The sequence below is a fragment of the Tachysurus fulvidraco genome, chromosome 1 (assembly GCF_022655615.1).
Source record: "Tachysurus fulvidraco isolate hzauxx_2018 chromosome 1, HZAU_PFXX_2.0, whole genome shotgun sequence".
In the NCBI taxonomy this organism is placed as follows: domain Eukaryota; kingdom Metazoa; phylum Chordata; class Actinopteri; order Siluriformes; family Bagridae; genus Tachysurus; species Tachysurus fulvidraco.
The window spans coordinates 14473262-14491062 of record NC_062518.1 but is presented as its reverse complement, the minus strand read 5'-3'; the positions used below and the strand labels follow the sequence as shown (position 1 = coordinate 14491062).

At 38.0% G+C, this 17801-nt stretch overlaps 1 protein-coding gene and 1 long non-coding RNA gene across 8 annotated transcripts in view; both read right to left on the bottom strand.

Moving 5' to 3' along the window:
• LOC113657015 (sialoadhesin-like) overlaps nucleotides 1–17801 on the bottom strand; it is a 230996-nt gene that overhangs the window by 134100 nt on the left and 79095 nt on the right. For all 7 annotated transcript variants that reach the window (XM_047812245.1, XM_047812238.1, XM_047812253.1 and 4 more), the window contains 2 exons: nucleotides 4123–4392; nucleotides 3130–3399 (listed from right to left, as the gene is read on the bottom strand). In XM_047812245.1, coding sequence (XP_047668201.1) covers nucleotides 3130–3399; nucleotides 4123–4392 — 540 coding nt within the window. The remainder of the gene's footprint in view (nucleotides 1–3129; nucleotides 3400–4122; nucleotides 4393–17801) is intronic.
• LOC113657092 lies at nucleotides 7335–16110 on the bottom strand. Its single transcript, XR_007140427.1, has 4 exons — nucleotides 13693–16110; nucleotides 9367–9433; nucleotides 9203–9270; nucleotides 7335–9127 (listed from the first exon to the last, which is right to left on the bottom strand). It is a non-coding gene; the product is annotated as an uncharacterized LOC113657092 (long non-coding RNA).

The following is a 17801-nucleotide window of genomic DNA, read 5'->3' as shown; positions in this document are numbered from 1 at the left end:
CTGGAGAGAATTGAAGGAGCGGGAAGTCGGCCACATATTCACAGGTTGGAGTTCCCGAGTCAATAACTCCTGAGCTACAGTAAACGCTGTTACTAGCAAAACACGGTTGTAACTGCCTCTCTACATTACTACGATAGAAAAGGTGTTATTTGTTTAGTAACAGCATTTAGCTCAGGAGTTATTGACTCAGGAAACAACAAGGAGTTTGAGATGTTGGCTTGGCCTCCAATTTACCAAGATCTCAATCCAATCGAGCATCTGTGGGATGTGCTGAACAAACGAGTCCGATCCATGGACACACCATAGAAAATTTAAAGGATCTGCTGCTAACATCTTGGTGTCAGATACTTACTTTTTCCCCACTTGGTTTCTAAATATTGGTTTACATTTCATAATAACAATGAAAGAAAGCAATCCACAAGTAAGAGCAGCTAGAAAAGAAATGTACTGTACAAAAGAGGAAGAGTGAAATATTACTTTCAGCAAATCTAAATGTGGCTTGGTGGACAAACCCCAAGGTCACTCACTCTCTCAATTTGTCCAATCACATTATTTGTTGTATAGTATGTTCACTGAGATCACAGCTCCCACGTGCCTAAGCAAAATTACTGCACACCATCTGTGGTTGTTAGTTTTGTCTGCAATTATGTGAAGCCATGTGGAAGTAAAACAACACCTTAAGAAGTAAACTGAAGACTGTGAGACCTGAGTCCTGTAGAGATGCTGAGTATAGATTTTATTATAAATAACCTCAGGTGACCAAAAAAGAAAAAAAAAAGTTGTTCCCATAAACACAACCGACATTCAGAAACCATTTGGGGAAAACGTCAAGGGCAAAGTAAAAGAGGCCTTTAGTTGCTTAGACGTCACCCTGGGTTCCGTTCTAACCCAACAGACTATTTTGATTTTGGACCTCTTCTGGGGGGGGGTAGTAATGGTCTTACACTTCCTCCATTTATACAGAATCTGTGTGACTATAGATTTGTGGAGTCCAAATTCTCTAGAGAAGATTTTGTAACCTTTTTTTCAGGAAGATGAGCAACAATAACTCTTTTTTTTTAAGTTCTGAGAAATCTTCCTTGTTTCTGCCTGCATCCACTTCCTCAAACATATGTTGTGAATATCAGACTTACTGTATATATACAGTATATCTGTTCTTTGAATAAAACAGGGAACTCAAGGAGACCTGATTGTCATCCCACTGATTGAAAACAGATAAACTGTCATTTGACCTTGAAATTAAATACTAAACCTAGAGGTTCACATACTTTTGCCACTCACATAGATCTAATATTGGAACATTTCCCTGAATAAAAAAATTACCACATATAATATATTTGCCTGATTTGTTTGACTTGGTTCACAGTGACTGCTTTTAGGACTTGTGTGAAAATCTGTGATGTTTTGGGTCATATTTATGCAGAAATGTAGAAATTTCCAAAGGGTTCACAAACCTTCAAGACATATTGTATATGTCTACAGCATGCCAAGAGGAAAGGACATCAGCCATAACCTCATAGCAGACTTTTGCTGCTCATCAGTCTGTGAGGCGGTTATAGAAAGTAAGAAAGTATGGCTAGGAAAAAACCCTTCCCTCCTTAATCTGTTTAGAACCATATCCTTTGGATTGAGATCACGCTGGATATCTTTGATCAACGTGCGCAGCACCACAAACCAACACATCACTCCACCGGTCAAGAATGGTGGAGGAGACGTGATAATTTTTGCTCATTTTGTAGCCACTGGACCGGGAAGCTTAAAGTCATTGAGACAAATGTGAGGCCAACAAGACAGTGATCCCAAACACAGCAGAAAATCCATGTCAAAAAGAGGACAATGTCAAAGGGATTGGAACGAGCAAGTTAGAGTTCAGACCTGAACTCATTTGTTTGTTGTGCTGTAAACAAATGGCCTCAAACATCACTGAACTGAAAAAATGTTGTAAAGAAGAGAGAGACAAAGTTTCTCAGATATACACCAATCAGGTATAACATTATGACCACTGACAGATTGAAGTGAATAATACTGATTATCTCCATCACAGCACCTGTTATTGGGTGGGATACATTAGGAAAAAAGTGCATTTTTTTCCTCTCAAAGTTTATGTGTTAGAAGCAGGAGAATTGGGCTATCATAAGAATTTGAGCGAGTTTGACAAGGGCCAAATTATGATGGCTAGAAAACTGGGTCAGAACATCTACAAACCTGCAGCTCTTGTCTCACATTTTCTCAAAGCAACTATTAATGGTGGGAAGCGAAGGCTGGCCCGTGTGGTCCAATCAAATAGATGAGCTACTGTAGCTCAGATTGCTGAAGAAGTTCATGCTGGTTCTGATGGAAAGGTGTCAGAATACACAGTGCATCATAGTTTGTTGCGTATGGGGCTGCTGCATAGTCACAGACCAGTCAGGTTGCCCATGCTGACCCCTGTCCAATGTGGAAAGTGGCAACAATGGGCATGTTAATATCAGAACTGTAGCATGGTTCAGTGGAAGAAGGTGGCCAGGTCTGATGAATCATGTTTTCTTTTGCATCACATGGATGGCCGGGTGTGTGTGCATCACTCACCTGGGGAACACATAGCACCATGATGCACTATGGGAAAAAGGCAAGTTGGTGGAGGCAATGGGATACTGGGAAACCTTGGGTCTTGCCATCACTAAAGCATTGTTGTACACCCTTTCATAGACATGGTATTTTCTGATGTCTGTGGCCCCTTTTAGCAGGATAATGCACACTGCCACAAAGCAAAAATGGTTCAGGAATGGTTTGAGGAGCACAACAAGGAGTTTGAGGTGTTGACTTGGGCTCCGAATTCCCCAGATCTCAATCCAATCGAGCATCTGTGGGATGTGCTGAACAAAAAGTCTGATCCATGGACACACCATAGAAAACTTAAAGGATCTGCTGCTAACATCTTGCTGCCAGATACTTACTTTTCCCCCACTTGGTTTCTAAATATTAGTTTACTTTTTGAGAAATAATGTCTACATGTTGAAACCTTATTTTTTTGTTGTCACTTGAGGTTATTGTTATTAAACTAATGTGTTCTTTGTTTTTACCCCCATGCCTGTATATATAACTATTGTTTTTTTTATGAGTACATTCATATTAAGGGGTGTCACATACATAACACATCCAGGTGTGTTGGTGTAGAGTCGTGGTGTCCCAGCTGGTTGTGAGCAGTGCAGTAGTACAGTCCTGTGTGCTGGGAGCTGATGTTACTGATGCTGTAATTCTGGTCTGTTATCAGCAGTGTGTCTGCAGCTGAACTCTGTTTAAACCAGGAGTAGGTGAGAACAGGAGGGTTTGCATCACTGCTACAGCTCAGAGTCACTGAATCCCCCTCCACTGTGTCTCCAGAGGGAAGAACCACTGCTCTGGTGTTTTTAGGGGAATCTGATTGGATAGATTATCATATTAAACACATATCAGAAAACAACCTCACAAACACCCAAGCTTGCATACTGTGTCTGTGTTTTTATTGTAGCTGTGTAGACAAATGTTCTGATCAGGAGTTTGTCGTATATTGTGCTTGTCGGATTTCACATAGCTGCCATCGTGTGACACTGCCTGCAAAACCTCTGCAAAGTCTGCGGCTGTGATGTGAAGCCATATGAACATCTAATCCTCCAGAAGTATATCAAGACCTTTAATGCCTTAATGTGGAGATGCTGCAGGGAGGTTTTGCTTGCTGTGTAGTGAACATGACAATAGGGTGAACACACTATGTGCTGAAGCCAAATCATTTCAAAATAGCTATCTTTATGGAGCATCTTTCCTCTAACTATAGTTGTGGAAATTATCATTAAATATTAATAGTGGCACCTGCACTGCTGGAGAACTCATATGCCAACATGAAGCAGAATAGAGTATGGTATGGTAGATTGTAAGCAGGCAAAAGTGATTTAATTCTTTGTGTCAGGGATTTTTTAGTCTAGACCTTATGTGCTGCAAGGCTGAGCTGCATTACTGAAATATTTAGTGCATATCACACTAACAAGTATTTTCACATACTATTTAGCATGAATGCATGTTAATCAAGGCATGACACTTACATAACATGCATACTGTAGGAACATTGGTATGGAGCAAAAAATAAATAAAAACAGTGGTACATACAGAACACATCCAGGTGTGTTGGTGTAGAGTCGTGGTGTCCCAGCTGGTTGTGAGCAGTGCAGTAGTACAGTCCTGTGTGCTGGGAGCTGATGTTACTGATGCTGTAATTCTGGCCTGTTATCAGCAGTGTGTCTGCAGCTGAACTCTGTTTAAACCAGGAGTAGGTGAGAACAGGAGGGTTTGCATCACTGCTACAGCTCAGAGTCACTGAATCCCCCTCCACTGTGTCTCCAGAGGAAAGAACCACTGCTGTGGTGTTTTTAGGGGAATCTGAACAGAAATAAAACACCTGAATCAGCTGCTGTGTGTTCAGGATCAGTGTTTGATAGAGATGTAGATGGACTCTGAATGAGGAGAGTAAAATCCACACTCACACACTGGAGGAGAGAGGAGACTGTCATGGCCTTCAACAGCACAGCTGTAACTGACCGCACCACCGACTGCAGCTACAGAGCAGGAGGCAGATTTACACTCAGACACACGCTGTCCGTTCTTGTACCAGATGTAAGTGGGTTTGTTAGACAGAGTGCAGGTGGTGATGCAGCTCAGATCGATTTGTCCGCTACCCGAGTCTGATACTGTAACCTTCAGATCTGCAATCAATTAGAATGGATTGGTGTTATTTTCAAATGTAGAATATGTGTAACTGTTTACCTATAAGAACAAAAAAAGGTTTCTCATGCAGCATTACCTGTGACAGACAGAGAGACTCCAGGTTGTCCAGTGTATTTTAATTTAGGATCATCAGTGTAGAATCTGAACCTGTATGTTTGAGCGTCTCTCTCTCTCAGGTTAGTGATTCTCATACTACAATCATTCTGGGAGCTCTGTGTGTACTGCACTCGGCCCTGATAATCCTCATCGTGTTTTACATCTTCAGTCTCAACATCAACCTGCTGTTTAATAAACCAGAACATTTTCATGACCTTGTATTTATTAGGGAAGGTGTAATAACTGTGTATGTCCACTGATGAGCTAATTAGACCACAGATAGTCTGGGTGGAGTAAGTCACACTCCAGCAGTTCTTCTCATCAAAAACACCTGAAACACACAAAATTAGTTAGAAATCTATAACTAATAGAAATCTATAACTAAAGGTCACTCAGTTATGTATCACTACATGTGATTTTATTGTAATCTAACAAAAGCTGCCAGTGAGACAATGAGAGAGTGAGTGAAGTTTAAAGTTTCTTACAGACAGCAGGAGAGCGAAGTTCCTCATGTCTTCTTACAGCACATGAGTAGCTGCCTGCATCCCGACTACTGACATACTGTTCATTTCTCTCCTGGTCAGTAACACGCTGTCCGTTCTTGTACCAGATGTAAGTGGGTTTGTTAGACAGAGTGCAGGTGGTGATGCAGCTCAGCTTCTTATTCCAGTTGTCCAAGTCTGATACTGTAACCTTCAGATCTGCAAACAATAAGCATGGTTTAATGTTATTTTCAAATGTAAAATATGTTTATAGTTAACTTTAATATTTCATGCAGCATTACCTGTGACAGACAGAGAGACTCCAGGTTGTCCGGTGTATTTTCCTGCAGGATCATCAGTGTGGAATCTGAACTTGTATGTTCGAGCATCTCTCTCTCTCAGGTTAGTGATTCTCATACTACAGTCATTCGGGGAGCTCTGTGTGTACTGCACTCGGCCCTGATACTCTTCATCCTCTCTCACATCCTCAGGCTCAACATAAAACTCTTTAGTAAACCACACTGATTTTTTCACTGTGTGAACTGCAGGATATTTATAAGAGCAGGAAAGATCAACTGATGTGTTTTTTAGAGCACACACACGTTCAGAAGTGTAAGTCACACCCCAACACTGTTTACCCAGTACACCTGAAACACACAGAGACAGCAGTAAATTCCTATAAATGAATGCTATTATGGTGGGAAAACATGATAAATCCATCATTTAGATTGAGAACGTTAAAAACTCCAGGTTTCTGCTCAGTTGCATGTTCTGAGTGGTTTTGGGCTAATATGATGTAACATACAGAGAATTAGTTACCTCGTAATACAGAATCTTGAGCATGTGAGTATATGATGACTGTATCTTTGACAAGTTAAATTTTCTCAATATGCTCAACAATAAAGTGATGAGTGATAAAATCACTGGCTAGTAAAATTTGTTCCTGCATCAGACAGCTCATACCTCGGCTGATAAAGAAGCTCTACAGCAACAGCGCAGCGCAACATGTTATTTTTAAGAACTTAAAAATCCATATGAAACCATATGAAACCATATGAAAACATTTATAGTAGAGTAAGAAGTTATGTCCATGTTTTCTTCTCTCTTTTCTAGAAAGCACTTCTCACTTCTATACATGAGACAGATATGAACAAAAAACTACCAGGCTGCACACAAAATCTGTGTGTCCATCCCTGAGATAATTATAGGTTCAGGGTACAGGGTAGATACAGTGTACTTATTAAACACTACCACTGAATACATCAGAGGTTCTCAAATACTTGGAGTTAATTGAAGGGTTAATTATTATTTATACTATTATTATTTTTATTTTTAACACTTAAATTGACCCATTTATGACTCTTGATTCTCTCATTATATTTATTTACCACTGTAAATTAAACCAAACAAATAAACCAAACAAAAACAAGCAAAAAAAAAAAACCCCCACAAAAGTTAAACCCATGGAACCTGGTGGTCACTTACTATTGAAAATTATGAGAATCATCACAAGAGAGCTTATTTAAATTTATATTTGTGCACATCGTTGGTTGGATGCTGAAGGACAGATTTATTCTGACACTTACACACTGGAGGAGAGCGGTGTAGACAATAACGTGTGTGTATGTTTGTGTGTGTGTGTGTGTGTGTGTGTGTGTGTGTATGTGTGTGTTACCTGTAACAGTCAGTTGAACTCCAGATGAAGCTGATATCCAGTCACTGCTCCATGTTTTATATCTAAAGTTATAAACTCCAGAGTCACTCACTCTCACATTACTCACTGTCAGACTACAGACAGACCCCCAGGTGTTTACAGACACACGTCCTGAATATTCTGGATCTTTGCTCAGGTCTTGTGGTTCTCCTTCAGAGCTCTGGACTTGATACCACTGTCTCTCTGTGACTCCAGAGTGACCAGGTGTAAATGTACAGGGAATAATTACTGTAGATCCAATAACAACACAGAGACTCTGAGAGGAGAAAGTTACACTGTGCTGAGCCTGAACACCTGGAACACACACACACACACACACACACACACACACACACACACACACACACACACACACACACACACACACACACACACACACACACACACACACAGGACAAATCCATCGAATATGTGAGTTTACTATTGAATCTGCTCACCTTTTGCCTGTAAAACAATTTGGCTCACTCCCAGCTCAAGCTGTCAGTATAATCAAATATTAATAATCCAAAATTACTTATCTCAACAATTTAGTGCAATTTTAACAACAGACACCATCACAAAGCAGCTTTACAGAAATCCGGATGTAAATTTAAAACCCCAGAGGCGAGAGAAATAAATCTACATAAGATTTTATATGAGGAATAAACTAGGCTTATCTTCTACTGGGTGACACCAGATTATAGGGGAGATTAATAAGAAGACAGCTGGGATACACTAGCTGTTAACATCTATCAGATATCAACCGAAATCAAGTACATTACATTATACACAGAAACAGAAAGTAACATACAGTCTTACAGTTATTTTTGTGATAAACAAAAGACATTTAGGTTTGGGTTTAATAGATGAGCTGATGGATCAGAATTTTAGCTTTCATTTCCTGATTTTCACATCTAGATGTTTTAAACAACTTAGAACATTGGACCTTTTGCTTGAACACACCTATTTTTCAATTGATGAAATATATTTGAACATGTAACTGACAAGGCTCTCTTACTGCCCAGATGTGACCTGTTGGATTGAACACAACAACTGGTTGAATTGGAGGGTTGTCCAATTATATCCACAAAGGGCATGTGCGGGTGCAGGTTTTCGTTCCTGTTAAGCAGGAGTCGCACTTTAATCCACATATTTATTCAGTTGTTCTCGGCTATCAAGGTCGAGGTGTGGACCTTCTGTCTGGTTATAATGAAAACCTGCACCCACACCGGACCTCAAACTTCCCTGATAATTATTTGCTCTGAATGTCTACTCATGCATTGAGCCCAGGGTTTCAATAGTGAAGACGTATTTGTTGATGAACCACAATGGAAACCAGAGAGCTGTCTATAGGAGAGAAGCGAGACATTTTGAAGTTGGGGAAAAAAAAATTGGGGAAATCAAAGCTATTGCACAAACATTTGGTGTAGCCAATACAAGAATGTCCTGAAGAGAAACCACTTGAAGACGAACGACTACAGATCGAACAGGTCAGTTAAGAAAAACCAAAGGCAACTGATGACAAATACTGAGAGCTGTGAAGAAAAATCCAGAAACAACAATCAGTGACATCACCAATGACCTCCACAGGGCAGGGATGAAGGTGTCACAATTCAACACTGGAAGAATAAGAAGAGCAGAAATATTGTGACCATGCCACAAGATGCAAACCAATCATCAGTAAGAATCAGAAGGACCGATTTCACAAAGAAACACATAAAATTTCTGAAGCTAAGATGAAAGGCCAAAGTGTGAGGAAAGAAAGGATCTGCTCTTGATCCAAAGCTCATCTGTGAAACATGGTGGTGGTGTCATGGCTCGGGCTTGCATGGCTGCTTCTGGAACATTCTCACTAATCTTTAATGATGATCTAACTCATGACGGTAGCAGCAGAATGACTTCAGAAATCAACAGAAGCATTCTGTCTGAAGATTACTGAGAAATGCAGAGAAATGAATAGAGAGGAACCTTGTTGTGCAAATGATTTACACAATGATTTAAAACACAACAAATTACTTTAACAGGAGGATAAAGTAAAGTGACAATCCCCAAAAGACAATCACCAGACTTTAACCCACCTGAACAGCATTTCACCTCCTGAAGAGAACACTGAAAGAAACTGAAATTGGCCTTGTCACTTCAATACTTTCAGAGGAGACTGTAAAGTAATATAGAAATGCTTATAGAAGCTTACCTGTCATAAACATGAGAATTAGCGCTAGTGAAAAGTGCATTTTTTTAATCAGCATGGCTGCATCACCCCTTAAAAAGAGATTAGATTTAGTAGTAAGTATGCACATTAATACAGTGATACTTTTTCTATAATCATATCAATAAAATAATAAAACAGATTCTTACTTCAGTCAGAAATGTAGACAGAAAATTGTTCTGTTTGGCTCTGAGTGTATAGGCGCAGTATAAAACCCTGTTTGTATCCGAATGGGAGATATATGAATTATATTGGGTGATTACATAAATTACTACAAAACGATATTTTTGTAATAAATAAATGACAAAATGAATACAAAACCATTCACAGTATTTATGAGGAGAAAGGCTTATTTATATATTACAAATTATAAAAATAATTGCATATCACAAATGAGGTGCAAAAAGGCTTTTTAAATCCATTATAAAATATACAATCCTAATTGTTAGTTCATAAATAATAACATGTTTTGTATAAAATAAAAACTAAGATAAAATGTCTCTTCATTTCGTCCACAATTGTCTCTGCTTTTTCATCAGCTGTTACGCCTTTAAAGTATTCAGAAAGATTTTGCGGCTTCTTGCTGTTGCTCAAGAAAGAATTCGTCCGCTCAAAAAAAAAACAAAAAAAAAAAGCCTGAGCACAAGTCCACCGTCTAGGCGGCTTTTTGTGTTAAATGATATTTCCTGTCGCTGCACAGGCGCTTTTATTGTACATGACAGCTGATGTCCCGATGACCGGTCTTTGCATTACGATTAAATGCAGTATCAGTAAAGTAAAACATGTGATGTGCACTCAAGTTCGAGTGTATGCACTGTTTAAACGAGTGTTCTCTACTTCTCACTGATACTTTTGTGATTCACAGACTGTAAATAGGTTGTATTTTAGGCCCACAGTAAATTAGGCCTATTCTTTTCAGTTTTTCTGAGTATATTTATTTTATTTCTGATTTGAACAGAAACATGAGACACAAGGCAACCAAAACAGTTTTAAAAACCTTTGTAACTTAAGTTGTCAGTCGGAGTCTGTTGGGCCCCAGCTTTTGAATTGTGTTGGGCCCCAGCTTTTGAACTGTGTTACTGTTAGAGCCACCAGCACAATCACCAGACGATGCTGATCCAGTGAGCACTCCATCAAAGGCATACTGTAGGCCTGGCATGTCTTGTCTACAGCATCAATATGAATCTGATTAAATGTGATAGGGTGAAGGCTCCAGTGCAGCAGCAACAGCACATGATGGCTATTAGCGTCTATCACAAAGTTTTAAACAGATTTTACATCATGGCTGTGTCAAGAATATCACTGTGTTTATGAGGTAGTAATGATGAGATTTTGTGCTGACAGGTGAATTCTCTGGTGTGTTGCTGGGAGACAGGGGGTATGGCCGCCAGCTAGTGTTAATTTTGTCACTTATTTTTTAATTAGTCTTAGTCTTAGTCTTGTGCCTAATGTCCTTGTTAGTTTTAGTCATATTTAGTCATTCACATGTCTTTTTTTTGTTAGTCAAGTTTTAGTCGACTAAATGTCTCGTCATTTTAGTCTAGTTTTAGTCAAAAGAAAACTCGAAGTATCTTAGTCAAGTTTTAGTCGACTAAAAGTCTTTTAATTTTAGTCTAGTTTTAGTCAATGCTGATTAATGAAAAGCCTAAGATCAAAACTGTGGGTATATATATATAAGTAAATGACCAACTTAATGAAAGTTATACATGCTATTGCACACACCATTATAGATGATATTTGGAGCAATATTACATGGTATTGTTAAACTTGATTCCCTTACATATACATTTTCTTTTAAGCCTAGTTATTAATTTTGATTATGATGTGATTGTGACAGGGGAAGAGGTTTCAGGTTGGGGGTAAAGAGTTTTTTCTGTCACGACTTTTGGATAAGAAACAATATCAAGGCTATAAAACTTGTCCAAACTCCGCGAATCACAAAAGTATCAGTGAGAAGTTGAGAACACACGTTTAAACAGTGCATACACTCGAACTTGACTCGGGAAACTCCAATCTGTGAATATGCCTTTAAGGTTAGACAAAAATTTACTTCCTGTACCGAGTCTCAAAGTGGCCATTTTTCCCCATAGACTCCCATTATAAATTTTAGAGGTTTATAACTTGACTAGCTTTCGAACTATCTACACCAAACTCGGCCAGCTCCTTTAGGGTGATAATCTGAACAAAGTTTTAAACTGGTGTACTGACTGGCATCTCGGTAGTGCCGCAGCCCCGCCCCCAATAAATGCTAAATCAAAAAACTTTTTGTAACATGGACATGTGACATATCAAACCACTCACAATGAGGGGAACTTCCTCACAGGTATTCTGATGATGTCACGTGATGTCACGTGAAAATTAAAAATTAGCACAACATGGACTTGTGACATATCAAAACACTCAGCACAATGAGGAGAACTTCCTCAAGAGTATTCGAATGACATCTCATGCTCGTCTCCACTTACCTCCAAATGTTTTGGCACCCTAGCTTTCTGTCTACTTGCTTCCAACAGTAACACTGTCCCTTACAGGTATGTCCATCAAAGCTTGTTGCGACGAACTTTACAAATCTATTTCCTATTCAAATTTACCATATTTGTCAATATAATTGCGCTAGTGGGCACAATTTAATCCCATCATAGAAAGAAAAATTTAAATGTTAGTTGACTAACCAACCCTATGTTCAGAATAAATATCAGGCAATTCTACTGTGGAATTTTTAAATAATTCCTATTCAAAGTCATCATATATATATAGTATAATTGTACCAGGAGGCACAAATACATACAATGAAATACAGTTAATTAATTAATTATAAAATTTTAATGTTAGTTGATAAAACTCACTCAGATTACTTCATAATGATCGACTCTATACTCAAAACAAATATCAGGCAGTTTTACTGTGAAATTTTAAGGTCATTTTCATTTAAATTACAATGTCTGTAATCCATTTATAAAATAATAATTCAAATTAAAATATTATATCTCACCTACATAAACATACACAATATGACATGTAGTGAAATTTGTTTTATGACTGTTCCTTATTTTAGTGAAGTAGAAGTATAAGGAAAAATAGTAAAATGGTAAAAATCTAAATGTAGATACAATAAAAAAAATAAAAATAAAAAAATAGACCTGTACAATACAGATCTATGGTACATCATCCTGTTGTGATGTGAGATGGTTTTATTAATTAACATTTTATAAGGGATTAAAATGCCACAATTATATTGGAAGATGTGGTGACTTTGAATATGAATTATTAAAAAATTCCACATTAAAATTGGTTGATTTTAATTAGAGCCTGGAGTTGATCGTTATGAAGTGATCTGAGTGAGTTTTATCAACTAACATTTTAAAATTTTCATTTTATGATGGATTAAATATGCCACCGGTGCAATAATGTTGCCAGATATGGTGATATTAAAGAGGGATTATTCCAAAATTCCAGTAAAATTGGTTGAACTTTATTTTCTCTCTTCATTACATCATGCTCAAATGATCTGAAATTGTTTATCAACTAACAATTAGGATTGTATATTTTATAATGGATTTTAAAAATCCATTTTACATTTTCTTTATGTACCCCATATGTATGCAATAATATGTAATATTTTCATTTTGTCATGCATTTATTACAAAAATATCATTTTGTAGCACAGAACAGACCTATTACTTTCAATTTAAAGACACAAAATGAGAATGGTGCAAATCACTTTTTACTTAAAGGACCTGTATATTTATAGTGAATTCAGACCTCTTTTTTCTTACTTCTAAGAATTTCTTTTTCTACTTATAACTTCCTTTACTTTCTATATATATGTTTCTCTTCTCAACTTCACAACGTCAGGTATTCGCTATAGGCTTATAAAGAAGCGAGGCCAGGTACAGCACCTGTAGGCTGATGACCTGTGCGAGGGCGTTACTAAGCTGATTACCTGCACCTACACCTACTCTGGGGTTAAATGACTTAATTTGTCATCATTTCAAAGAGCTATCATTATTTGAACTCATTCCATTATTTTGACTCATAACAGATAAACTGTTGGAATAATAACATACATTGTGGTTACCTTAACTGTTAAATATTCGGGAAAACCTGAGATGGCATAATGAAGAGTCTTTGATAAGTTACTAAACTCAGTGATAAATCATCACTCTTCCTTAGCTGTATTCTATAACGTCTAACAGTAAGTGAGCTGAAAGGATGTGTGACGTTAAAATTTGAAGTACAAATTACACATTTGGTGAAATATAGACCTCATATCTTGAAATAACGAGTCAAAATAACAAGCTACTACTGCAAAAATAACGAGCGAGCATTTTTCAAAACTTTTTCACGACCTCTGTGCTATTAGTAAACGTACACGCAGAGAGTAAAACAACCATCACGTTGTAAACTGGCAACTTTAACAGTATATTAATGTAACACATAATGAATAAAGTACAAAAAGTATGTAAAATGCTGACCTTTCTTCCAGAAAGCTCTCGTCTGTTACGTTGTTTGCGCTGAAATGGAAAGCAGATTCAATTGTTTCCTTCCTTATTTACTTGAATAAATAGAGTACTTTGTTTCATGAGAAGACAAGGGTATCAGTGGTTCATACCACTACATGACGCTCACAGAAGCCCTTCGTGACAACTGACAAACCAGGAACACTAGTGGTTATAAACCCTTGTTTCAATATGTGTTAACAGTCATAAAGACAACCCTTTTCATTTTGGTGGCAGACTTAACTAAAGTAGAATAACTGCTGTTACAATGGGCTCAGAGAAGTGTTATGTGATCTAAAAACACCTCAAACACACATTAATTACACTGGAGTTACATGAGAAAGTTTAGCTCCAAGCAAACCACATCACAAAAGTCTTATGTACAGTAAAGTTGGGGATGCTGGGATATCGCAATACATTACATACACTCACAACTAAGGAAGAAAACGAGCTGATTCAGCATATTTCAGTAATTAGAGAGAGAGAGAGAGAGAGAGAGAGAGAGAGAGAGAGAGAGAGAGAGAGAGAGAGAGAGAGAGAGAGAGATGGTTAGTCCACACCATCAGTTGCTCGGAAAAAAAAAAGTGTGTGTGAAACTGCTGCTATTACTGCTGAAGAACTGCAGATGGGCCTCAGGGCGGTTTCACACTTTATGTGAACATGAAATGACATTAAAAGAGCTGAGATCTGCTGTCATCCTGTGTGTTCACTGTAATAAGAAATGTACATGCGATTATTTTTTTCTGCCAAGTAACTGAATTATTTGTCTGTCTTTCTGTGAAATAGTGACTTCTTGCAAGGCTCTCAAGTTACAATCTTCTACAGAAGCTGTCATCATGACAAGTGAGAAAGGAAAGATGATGTTAATAGTTTCCAGTTCCAGTGACTATTACAGTTTCAATAGAGCGTCCGGTCTTTAAGTGCTCTTGGTGATATTGACTTAATTGGGTCAACCAATAAACCTTAATTATCCAGAAAAGAACCCATTGTCTTTGAGGAAACACTTGAATCTAATGTAAATGTTGCACAATTCAAAATGAAAATGGTGGTCTTGGCAATCCAGTCCGAATACTAGAACACTCTTAACACACAAGTCTTTACTATGGAAAGTTTATAATGTATATAAATGTATGTAAGTTTTTTTGTTTTTTTTTTATAAACCTCCATTTTGCTTGTATATAGCTGCAAGTTCACTAATAACAAACAATATAATCGTACAAATGGTAAAAACAAACAAACAAAACAAAATAAAAGTCTCCCAATACAATACATTATAACAGAAACATTTTCAAATAATACAGAATTTCATATAAAAAGGCTTTGGTTTAATCTGAGATTAAAAAAAAGATCTAATTTTTAAATATAAAAAATCACTTAGATAAATTACAATTCATTAATACATTATTTTTTGGTAATATCTGGTCCTTATTTTAACACAAGAAATTAGCTGGAGACGATGAAGTTTCTGGTCCGTTTCGACTCTCCTTATTCTTAGGATTTCAGGTTGTTGTAGATTTCTTCCTTCCTGCAATGTTTAAAAAAAGTGCAGACATTTTCATTTGTGAAGAGACAAATTTAAAGGAAAAATTTTTCTCTCTAAAAATAAAAACTGCATCATTCTCACATTTCTGAACCAAATTTATACACAGCAAAGTTGTGTATAAATGCATTGTTGGGCCGAAGTGTACTAAATATTTCTGCCAGATTTACACTCAATTTGCAAATTATTTGCATTTAGTGTCACACACACACACACACACACACACACACACACACACACACACACACACACACACACACACACACACACACACACACACACACACACACACAATGGGAGCTAACTGCACAAAAAGGGAAGAACATGGGGAAAGAACATTTCTCAGAGGCAGAAATGGAATTTTTTAAACTTATGTCTACATCAGTAAAAAACTTCATTTACTTACATAACCTGGAAAAAAACTAAATGTTTAAAATGGCAAACAGAACAACAAATGCACCAATACGTTGAGTTTTGTACATCAACATTTCTTTAGGCTTATTTTAAACTCCTGTTTTTATTGGCTATAATTCATAGATTTGTTTCTTTCTGCTTTTGTTAATTTTTGTCATAAACACTAATTAGACTTTGTAGAATTGCTTACAAAAAAATTCACCTACAAATGTTTTTGTTTTTTATGAATGAGGCCCGTTGTTATAGAGAAACCCATTTCTGACCGACCCATTTTTTTCCTTTAGAATATCCACACACACACACACACACACACACACACACACACACACACACACACACACACACACACACACACACACACACACAGACACACTCACTAACAGACACACTCACTAACAGACACACTCATTGTATACACTGTTTTTTGCTGAAAACGTTGGAGTACTGAACCATGTCCTGATCTTCTGGGGAGGCTGTTTGTGTGGGGTCAGAGGTCATGGCTGAGACATTACCATATACAGGAGCAGAGTCAATCTGAGAGGGCGAGAGAGAGAGAGAGAGAGAGAGAGAGAGAGAGAGAGAGAGAGAGAGAGAGAGAGAGAGAGAGAGACTTTGACTTTTTCAAACACTTTATTTACACAAATCACATATTAAAATTCATGGTGACTTAATAAATAAATAAATAAATAAATAAAGATGTTAATATGGTTTCTACATTGATTAAAACGTGGGTGATTAGTTGAACTCTGGTGCAAAGTTCATTTCTCCTTCCTCCACAGAGCACAAAGCATTCTCCCAACTCCACACATATTTAAAACAACAACATTGTTCATACTTTTGTAAAAATGAAAATCAATTAAAATTCTTGATTTTATCATTCTTTTTAGTATCGTTGTGGCCTCACAGTCAGCGTTTTGTGCAATATCTGGTTTCTCCGGCTCAGGTATATTGCCATCTTCGCTTGACCGAAGATGAAGTTGACCAGTTGGCACCTGAACCTTTGTTTCCTAACGTACTTAAAACCAAAAATAAAACACCGAACAGTAAAAACAACGTAAAAGAACCTTAAAAAGCTCCATAAAAACACAAACAATGACTGTAATCTGGAGCAGTGAATAAAAGCATGAAAAACAGTTTCTCTCTTTGAACAAAAAGGACAGTCGTGTGTAACATCAGGGTTTAAAACTGAAATAAAAGAGTTCACAGAGAGAATACAATGTAAAATCCTCCACTGGAGGTCGGCAGCTCTTTTTGGTAACGGTGGTTTGTACAGTGCCTTCCACACTGGTTTAATATCATTATTAAAACCAAGTACATTTCTCCATGCGGTGTCTACCCTCCCACTCAGTTTTTTCTTATTTAAAACCTTAACACTGGCTCTGTAGAGCAGCTTTCCTGACACTGTCCCAAAGTCCATCTCCGCCTCGCCCCGGCACTCCAGGAAGGGACCTTCACACCCGTCGAGGTCAGGAGCGATGATCCTCTGAGGAAAGGGTTCCTCCTCTGCTGGACCAGTCTCTGTATACTAATAGTCCCTCAGGCGAACATGCTCCTCAGATGTTAGGGAGGACCTCCAGCGGTGTAAGAGTTAACAGACAACACGCAGGGACCGCGGACCCATACATGCTGCCAGGTCCTCCGCCTTTGACAGATCTGCACAAGCTCCCAGAGTGTCACAATGCCTGCGGAGATAGGAGTCCTGGACAGCGCAGAGACAGCCACACTGGAGATGTCCATGTGCCCGCCATACACCAGAGCTGCTAGAACAGCTGTTCACACTAGAACAGCTGCTCTAGCAGCCAGTATAGTGTTCCACTGTCTTTGTTCTGTTTTTTTTTTTAAAAAGTTCCAGATTTTGAACATGTTACGATAAAACAATGGTAATCCTGAAACGTCCAGCGTTTTGGTGTCCATTAAAAACAAAGTTCTGTCCAGCCCCAGTCCTCCAACTGTGTGTAATAATCCACTGGCTGCTGCTCTCCATACTAAGTCTCTAGATCCATTGAGGAACCTCTGGATGTACTGAAGGCCGAATGCTGCTGCTCTGCTGGCCAGCTGAACCAGCCCTTGCCCTCCTTCCTCCTTGGGCAGATGGAACCTGAGGGTTCCAGTGTAGCCCATCCCAGAAGAA